The sequence below is a fragment of the Ranitomeya variabilis genome, chromosome 2, assembly GCF_051348905.1.
Source record: "Ranitomeya variabilis isolate aRanVar5 chromosome 2, aRanVar5.hap1, whole genome shotgun sequence".
NCBI lineage: Eukaryota > Metazoa > Chordata > Amphibia > Anura > Dendrobatidae > Ranitomeya > Ranitomeya variabilis.
Window position 1 is genome coordinate 253,160,336 of NC_135233.1, and position 9,332 is coordinate 253,169,667.

General features: G+C 50.4%; 1 protein-coding gene across 1 annotated transcript in view; it reads left to right on the top strand.

Moving 5' to 3' along the window:
• Nucleotides 1-8,013, top strand: part of EDF1 (endothelial differentiation related factor 1) — a 36,007-nt gene extending 27,994 nt beyond the window's left edge. The window contains exons 4-5 of the mRNA XM_077284633.1: nt 7,255-7,348; nt 7,542-8,013. Coding sequence (XP_077140748.1) covers nt 7,255-7,348; nt 7,542-7,603 — 156 coding nt within the window. The 3' untranslated portion in view covers nt 7,604-8,013. The remainder of the gene's footprint in view (nt 1-7,254; nt 7,349-7,541) is intronic.
• Nucleotides 8,014-9,332: the final 1,319 nt, after the last annotated feature.

The window sequence follows — 9,332 nt, forward strand, 5'->3', positions numbered from 1 at the left end:
AAAAGCCAGGTGTCCGCCCTCTCAGTGATTTTTCCAAAAGCGCATTGCTACCAAGCCGCAAGTAAGGCCTTTCCTTCAGGGGGTTTCCCGATTGGTTCCCCCCTACAGACGACCACTAGAAACGTGGGACCTCAACCTGATCCTGACAGCATTGCAGGAACCACCCTTCGAACTCCTTAAGGAGGTCCCGCTCCGCCTTCTTTCCCAGAAGGTGTTTTTTTTCCTGGTGGCACTCGCCTCGCTACGCAAGGTGTCTGAACCAACAGCACTCTCATGCAGACGGCCTTTCCTGGTTTTTCACCAGGCCAAGGTAGTTCTTCGTACGGTCCCATCCTTCCTTCCGAAGGTTGTGTCAGACTTCCAGCTCCATGAGGAAATTTCACTACCATCCCTTTGTCCGGTTCCGGTTCATAGAGTGGAGAAGGCTCTGCATACGCTTGACCTTGTCAGGCCTTTGCGTATATACGTGTCTAGGACTGCGTCCTTCCGGAGGTCTGATTCTCCTTTACTGCTTCCGGAAGGCGGCCACAAGGGTAGGCCAGCTTCCAAAAGCTACTCTTGCCAGGTGGATCAAATCCACCATACAAGAGGCGTACCGCCTTAAGAATCCTCTTCCAGCCGGTATTACGGCACACTCTACACGGGCGGTAGGGGCCTCCTGGGCCATTCGGCACCAGGCTTCGGCACAACAAGTGTGTAAGGCGGCCACTTGGACTAGCTTACACACATTTACTAAACACTACAGGGTTCATACCCAGTCCTCAGCGAGCCTGGGTAGATGTGTCCTGCAGGCGGCGGTGCCTCAAGTGTACGGGCCTGTCTGCACAATATTCGTCCATTGCTTCCCACCCAGGGACTGCTTTAGGACGTCCCATGGTCCTGTGTCCCCCAATGAGGCGACAGAGTAAAGGAGATTTTTGTGTACTCACCGTAAAATCTCTTTCTCTTAGCCTCTAATTGGGGGACACAGCTCCCACCCTGTTGCCCTTTCCGGGCTGTTGTAACTGTTGAGTTCTCATATTGTTTCTCCTACGCCTCATTGGGGGACACAGACCGTGGGTGTTATGCTGCTTGCCACTAGGAGGACACTAAGTGATACAAAGAAAGTTAGCTCCTCCCTTGCAGTATACACCCTCCTGCTGGCCCTCAGCTAACCAGTTCTTGCTTAGTGTCTGTAGGAGGCACTTGGGTCTGTTTTCAGACCCCAACTTTCTTATTTTAATTTTTATTTTTCTGTAAATTTTTATTTTTTATTCAACGGAGTAAAGGGGGCGACGGATCCTTTTTTATGGGACCCGCTCTCCCCCGAACCAGCAACAGGCGAGCACGGCGAGTATACCTCCCCATCCCTCTCCTGCGACGCGGGAGCACGCCAAATTTTACTCGGGCAACGGGTTTCCATCTTTGGTCCCGATTTCCCTTCCCCCTGCAAGACGGCGAGCACATAGAGCCTGCTCTAATGTTCCTCTCCGGTGGCCCGACATACAAGGCCCACATCACATGGCGTTGCATACTTGCGGAGCCCAAAGGGATTGCAGAAGAGGATGAGGATGGAGCGCGCAGGGACAGGGGGACCTGCATTACCGGACTGTGAGTACATCAGGAGTTCCCCTCCTGCGCTCCGGATCGCTTTGCGGCCGCGCCACCTCACACCGCCGGACAGGCCGGAAATTTAGTCCCCGGCTTTTCAGCCGGAGTAGGCCGCAGTGGCCTCTATGGGGTAGGCGCCGGTGGTACTTGCGGCAGAGCCCCTGGGGACAGGCGCCGGCGGTCGGGAACTGCGGCGGTTAGCGTCGCTCCGTTGCGGCCGCCGCGCATCCCCAGGCAGGCTGGAAATTTAGTCCCCGGCTTTTCAGCTGGAGTAGGCCGCAGTGGGCAGATCCCTCCCACGGCCGTAACCCCGCCCCCTATATCGGCGCTTCTCGTCTGGGACGAGAGGCGCCCTGCAGATCTCGGGGGCCATTTTTCCTCACGCTGCCTGCCTGGAAGATGCGGTCCTGAGGGTTCCATTGGCCGGTACGCCAGCGGCAATCATTCGGCGCGCGGCCCGCCTACACGCTCCACCGGCAGGCTCCATAAATTTAGTCCCCGGCTTTTGCAGCCGGACTAGGCCGCAGTTGAAATTCCTTTCAGGAGCGGAGGTGCCTTCATGGTCCCGATGGGCTGAACTTCGTGGAGGTACAGAAGCCCCCCTCCATGGTCCGGGCAGCCTCCACCACTGTGAAAGCGGACAAGGAGGCAGACGGTTCCTCTCCACCTCCCTAACAAAGGGATGATGGATTGAGGTTTATCTCTCTATCCTTGCACCGTCCACGCTGCAATACCCGACATCCGCGGCGGCTCCATGCCGGGACGCGCACCGTTGGTAAGTGGTCCCTGCCAGCGATGGGCTTCTGCAGCGGCATATTCACAGGCAGTCTCAGGCTTCCCTGTGGCCACCTCTCTGAGGTAACGCTCCAGCCGGCTAAAAAAATTTAGCTCCCGGCTTCGGCCGATGTGCAGGCCGCACCCCAGGAGCGCACTGTGTCGCCTCAAGGCGGCTTAGCCTTTTTTCCTGGCGCTTTTCGCCTGACGCGGAAGCGCTCAATTTTTTTCTCGAGCAACGGGTGACCACCCCTAACTTCTACGCTGACGCCGGCTGCAGAAATTTACGCCCCGGCTGGGGCCTATTCATGGAAGTCTCGAGGCTCCGCCCTCGTCGTGCCTGTGGCTCCGCCCCCTTAATTGGCGCTTCTCGCTCGCTGCGAGATTTTACCTAAACCCGCATGACCAGTATTCCTGGTCTTAAAGTCACATGAGCAGTATTCCCTGGTCTTTAAGGCACGTGACCAGTATTCCCTGGTCTTAACGGCGCGTGACCAGTATTCCCTGGTCTTAACGGCGCGTGACCAGAATTCCCGGGTCTTAAAGACACGGGACCAGTAAGTATCCCCGGGTCTTACACGCACACGTCCAGCATTCCCTGGTCTTAAAGGCACGCAACCAGTATTTCCTGGTCTTAAAGGCGCACAACCAGTATTCCCTGGTCTTAAAGGCACACGACCAGTATTCCCTGGTCTTAAAAGCGCACGACCAGTATTCCCTGGTCTTAAAGGCACACGACCAGCATTCTCTGGTTTTAAAGCCACACGACCAGTATTCCCTGGTCTTAAAGACACACGACCAGTATTCCCTGGTCTTAAAGGCACACGACCAGTATTCCCTGGTCTTAAAGGCACGCGACCAGTATTCCCTGGTCTTAAAGGCACATGACCAGTTTTCCCTGGTCTTAAAGGCACACGACCAGTATTCCCTGGTCTTAAAGGCACACGACCAGTATTCCCTGGTCTTGAGGCCACCATGACCAATCCGAAACTGGTCATAAATGAGGAGCCCTCTGCCGCTGATCCCAGTTTATCCCAGTGTCACTAGTTCCCTCAGTCTAAACTCCCTCGTAGAGCTTTTGCCATCCAGTCCGGATATGCGATTCACTGGACAGAAGCCTCTACGTGGGACGCTATGCCTGGTCTGATTTTTAAGGGCGACAGGCACTTTAAGGGGCGCCGGTCTCCCCACACCATCAACAGACGGGCACACGAAGGTCCAGGCCTAACGCCAGACAATCTGTCCTGTCCACCCGGAGACCCGAACTCTGTGGATGTACAGAGGCACCCTTTTTTTCGGGCGTCTGAGCACCCCCCTCTGCATCACCACTATTTAACAGAGGATGCAAGTAGGCGAATGTTCCCTCTCCACTTCCTTGTTAAGAGGATGGTGGATCGGGGCTCCTAATTTTTAACTCTGCATTGACCTGCTGGAAGCAGCGGCGCATTCTGCCACTCGGCAGATTAACCGGGTACAATCTCCTGTGGTTTACCTACCAGTATCCCTGCCCGATATGTCCTCAATTATAATGCCACGATCTGTCAAATAGCACATCTGGTTTGTTCCGTTTGGCAGCTACGGGTCCAGCCCTTTAACCTCCCTATCCGCCGCATGAATTGCTAGAGCAACGGTCTCCTGCTTGGAGTCCTTAACTACTTTGATTCACACCAGTATCCCTTTCCTGAAGACAGTTCAGCTGGTCAATCATATTTTTGAGCGGGAGACTAACGTAGAATCGTACGTTCCCGCAGCCCCGACCAACAGTGAAACGGTTGTCCAGGACAGTCTAGATCTTAGGGATCTTGGTTCCTAAAAGGGGAACGAGAAGTAGGACCGATCCCGGACCTCAAACTTCTAACAATCTTTCACAAGGTTCTTCTTCTTCGAATGGAGTCTCCTCCGCTCAGCCATTACTTCAACAAAAAAGGTGCAGTTTCTGGCATCCATCGACATTCCGGATGTCTAACCTCTTCAAAAATTCCTTTGCTTTTCCATTCGTGAACAGCATTTAAGTCACGACCTTGTCCTTCGACCTTGCTACCGCATCCAGGGTGTTCGCAAGGGTCATGGCGGCTGTCATCTGGCACCTAGAGGCGTGGCAGTCCTACCCTGTTTGGCCGACTGTTTACCCGCCCTTGCAGGACTACGCTAAGTCGTCTATATCACTTGCGATACCCTCTCACCTGGGCTGGTGGCTAGACTTACACAACTCCTCAATTCCAGCCCAGCAGATATCCTTTTTGAGGATGATCCAGTATTCTTCCAGAAGGGTGGTAAATCTCCCTCCAGACAAGGTCATGGTGTTTCAACAGGGAGCTTGCGCTCTTGCTCTCTCATCCCCTCATTTCATTCGATTTGCTGGGAGGGTTCAAAAAAAAAAAAAAAAAAAGACGGAGACGACAATGGAAGCAGTTTCCTTCGCTCCGTTAGTTTTCAGCAAGTCAAGCAGCCTTTCAGACGATAGTCTCTAAGCTCCTTCTTCATCCGGAGTTTTTTCTCCCGGTTCCACGGTTACTAGTAACTTCCAATGCCAGTCCTCTTCTCCCGATCATTGCTCTGGAGATCTCAAGGATAGTCCTACAGTAGGTCCACTCCTTATGGCGGGTCAACCCATCCGAATTCAATTGGACAACGCCACGGCTGTGTCATACGTCAATCATCTAGCGAGTACCCAATGGCCAAAGTACCCACATGGGCCGAGATCTATCACTCGGTGATCTTGGCAGTACATATCCCAGGAGTAGAACTCTGGGCTGCGAACATATTTAGCCGTCAGGGTTTCACCTCAAGTGAGTGGGAACTTCACCGGAAGTATTCCATTAGACCCGCCTTCACTGGAGCTCTACAGTTGTAGTTCGGATGGCGTCCTGACTGATCGCCTGTGTACTGGAGTTTGTTGCTCGGCCTCGAGATCCAGGAGCCTTCGCACTGCATGCTCCGGTTATTCCGTGGTACCAGTTTCCACTTCCGAAAGCTTTTCAGAAACAGAAAGGGCCCCAGTGATCCTCGGAAATCCGCACTGATCACGTCAGTTTGCTTGCGGAGCTGGTAGCTTTCTGTCTTTCTGCAACAAAACTGCAAGTAGGGACCACCTCGCAGGATGTTTTTCACATGTAGTTCTTCCCTATTGCATACCGTTAGATCATTGGGATCTATTCTATTAGGGAAGGTTGCCCCCCTTTCTCTCGGCGATATCCTCATCCTGACGAGTCTTCGGTGCTAACGGGTCTTTTCAGACTTTTTTCTCTTATTTCCTTCAAGGCAAGGTTGTCCTCAAGCCTTCCCTGTCCTTAGTTACCAAGGTGGTATTGTATTACTACTGTCATGAGGGCGTAGTTCTTCCCTCATCTCTTTTGGCACCACTCCACAAAATGGAATGAGGTCCCCATATTCCGGATAAAGCGAGTGCTCTGAGTAGGTACGTCTTGAGGACGGGTCCTTCCGAAGGTTGGACACTGCTTCTTGGGTTTCCTAACGGTAAGAGGAAGGTTTTCTGGAGACTTTTACAGGAAGGGTTTGGCCGTCTCCATCGGCCATTTAGCCTGGTGTATTCCTTCACCATCCAGGAGTCCTTCCGTGTTAGATGACAGCCTATCTCCCTGTCTATCGTGGTTTCTAGGCACCAGGCGTCAACAAGACACGCCTGCAAGCTTGCGGATTCGTCCAATCCGCATGCATTCTTGAAGCATTATAATTCCCAGACTTCCACAGATGTGACTCTGGGCAGGTGGACTCTGCAGGCCGCGATGGCGCACTTGTAAGTAGCAGTTACACAGGGCCTGATCTGACGTTGTCCCCACCCAGGGACTGCTTTGGTACGTCCCACGGTCTGTGTCCCCCAATGAGGCGTAGGAGAAAGAGGGATTTTTGTGTACTCACCGTAAAAATCCTTTTCTCCGAGCCAATCATTGGGGGACACAGCTCCCACCCTAGTATTGGCTTATGCTAGTTTTTATAATCCGATATGCTATACTCTCATATATAATATGACATACTGTAAGCTAATATGTTGTTACTGATCTCCTACTGCTTTTTGCACCGAACTGGTTAGCTGAGGGCCAGCAGGAGGGTGTATACTGCAGGGGAGGAGCTAACTTTCTTTGTATCACTTAGTGTCCTCCTAGTGGCAAGCAGCATAACACCCACGGTCTGTGTCCCCCAATGATTGGCTCGGAGAAAAGGATTTTACGGTGAGTACACAAAAATCCCTCTTTCTTGAGCTCGTACATAGTTGCCTTCTTACAGGCATAATTATGTTATTCATGTTACGTTCCTCCTACTGCTTTGGCACAAAACTGGAGAAGGCTGATGCCGTCCAGGGGTGTATACTGCACAGGAGGAGCCACAGTTAATCTTTTTCAGATTATGCATAGTGTCGCCTCCTAGTGGACAGCAGCATAACACCCATGGTCCTGTGTCCCCCAATTAGAGGCTAAGAGAAAGAGATTTTACGGTGAGTACACAAAAATCTCCTTTTTTGTAAACTATACAATTCTGTGGTAACTATTTGGTTTTTAGCATTGTGGCCTGTAATAATTTTAAAATCTACTTTTTTACCTGTATTTATTTTTCCCGTATTGTTTACTATCCTCTACTTGTTAATTTTTATTAATATAAAGTTCATTATTGGACTGCTTGGTCGGCTTTTGTTGCTTTTGTGTGTTGTCTGTATAAGACACATGTAAAGAGATGAGCAGTGGGTACTAATAAGTAGAGGCTACCAGCTGATAGGAAGCGACTTGCAGGCACGCACGCCTTTCCACATAGTATATTTGCTGGCAAGAGATAGCCAAGGCGTTTGCCATAAGTCTATGTTGTGAATACTCCAATAAAGGGGAATCCGTGTTGGTAATTGGTTGGTAATATCTTCTGGTCTCTTTTCATTTACAGAGAATCAATGAGAAACCGCAAGTGATTGCAGACTACGAAAGTGGAAAAGCGATTCCAAGCAACCAAGTAATGGGGAAGATTGAGCGAGCCATCGGTAAGTGTCGGGTAGGCGCAGGAATTGGCTCCAATATTGTCGCATTTGCCTTTATTTGAAACTGTCCCTAGAGCCTGTGACAAGTCAGGGGTACGAGCTCCTCCACCATGAACGCCTCGGCTGTATTAACTGTCTGATACCTGGGAGGTGTTTGCATTATTACAAGTCCCGCTCTCTGATTCTTGTCTTTCAGGTCTCAAGCTGCGGGGGAAGGAAATTGGAACACCGCTCGAAATGGCTCCTAAAAAGAAATGAAAATAAAGCCTCGAAATCAGTGTCCCCCGCTGATCTCACCCAGTCCCTCTCCGGAGCAGACTGGCTCCTTACATTGCCAAGCTGAACACATGGGGGTTATTGGATAATAAACCAGATGGGACAATGAACGCCGTCTCTCACCTGCCTGAAAATGAGAATTAGTGCATTTCTTCCAGATTAAAAAATTAACCCCAAGGTTCTTGCCCAAGTGCGGCACTTAACCACCTCCGGGCAGGAACGGGCTGACTAGCCGTGAGCTTCGGGGGTTCTCTTTTGTTTTTCTCCCAGAGGAAGGTGGGTTTGCTTTTTTTTTTTTTCTCTCCAGCAGCAAGGAGGCTCCATCTCTCTGGTTATAAGTTCACACTTTTTCTTGTATGTAATTGTAAAATAAAACTATCTTCCTTCACTGATGATGTCTTACCTCCTTCCTGTCACTGCAGAGCATTACAGCAATGTGTCCGGCGCTCCAGTGTCCGCTGGGATCAGTTGCGAGGTACCATCTTGATGACCGCTGTATGGCTGCCTAAGGCCCATGTGGATGGGTCATTCATGGAAAGAACTGTGAGGGCTACACAGTCTGTGACTCCCCTTGTAGTCAATGGGAGCTACTGTGTAGCTTGCTGTGCTACCACCTGTATGTATATACAGGTCCTTCTCAAAAAATTAGCATATAGTGTTAATTTTCATTATTTACCATAATGTAATGATTACAATTAAACTTTCATATATTATAGATTCATTATCCACCAACTGAAATTTGTCAGGTCTTTTTATTGTTTTAATACTGATGATTTTGGCCTACAACTCCTGATAACCCAAAAAACCTGTCTCAATAAATTAGCATATTTCACCCGTCCAATCAAATAAAAGTGTTTTTTAATAACAAACAAAAAAACCATCAAATAATAATGTTCAGTTATGCACTCAATACTTGGTCGGGAATCCTTTGGCAGAAATGACTGCTTCAATGCGACGTGGCATGGAGGCAATCAGCCTGTGACACTGCTGAGATGTTATGGAGGCCCAGGATGCTTCAATAGCGGCCTTAAGCTCATCCAGAGTGTTGGGTCTTGCGTCTCTCAACTTTCTCTTCACAATATCCCACAGATTCTCTATGGGGTTCAGGTCAGGAGAGTTGGCAGGCCAATTGAGCACAGTAATACCATGGTCAGTAAACCATTTACCAGTGGTTTTGGCACTGTGAGCAGGTGCCAGGTCGTGCTGAAAAATGAAATCTTCATCTCCATAAAGCATTTGAGCCGATGGAAGCATGAAGTGCTCCAAAATCTCCTGATAGCTAGCTGCATTGACCCTGCCCTTGATGAAACACAGTGGACCAACACCAGCAGCTGACATGGCACCCCACACCATCACTGACTGTGGGTACTTGACACTGGACTTCAGGCATTTTGGCATTTCCTTCTCCCCAGTCTTCCTCCAGACTCTGGCACCTTGATTTCCGAATGACATGCAAAATTTGCTTTCATCAGAAAAAAGTACTTGGGACCACTTAGCAACAGTCCAGTGCTGCTTCTCTGTAGCCCAGGTCAGGCGCTTCTGCCGCTGTTTATTGTTCAAAAGTGGCTTTACCTGGGGAATGCACGGTGGCTCTGGATGTTTCCACACCAGACTCAGTCCACTGCTTCCTCAGGTTCCCCAAGGTCTGGAATCGGTCCTTCTCCACAATCTTCCTCAGGGTCCGGTCACCTCGTTGTACAGCGTTTTCTGC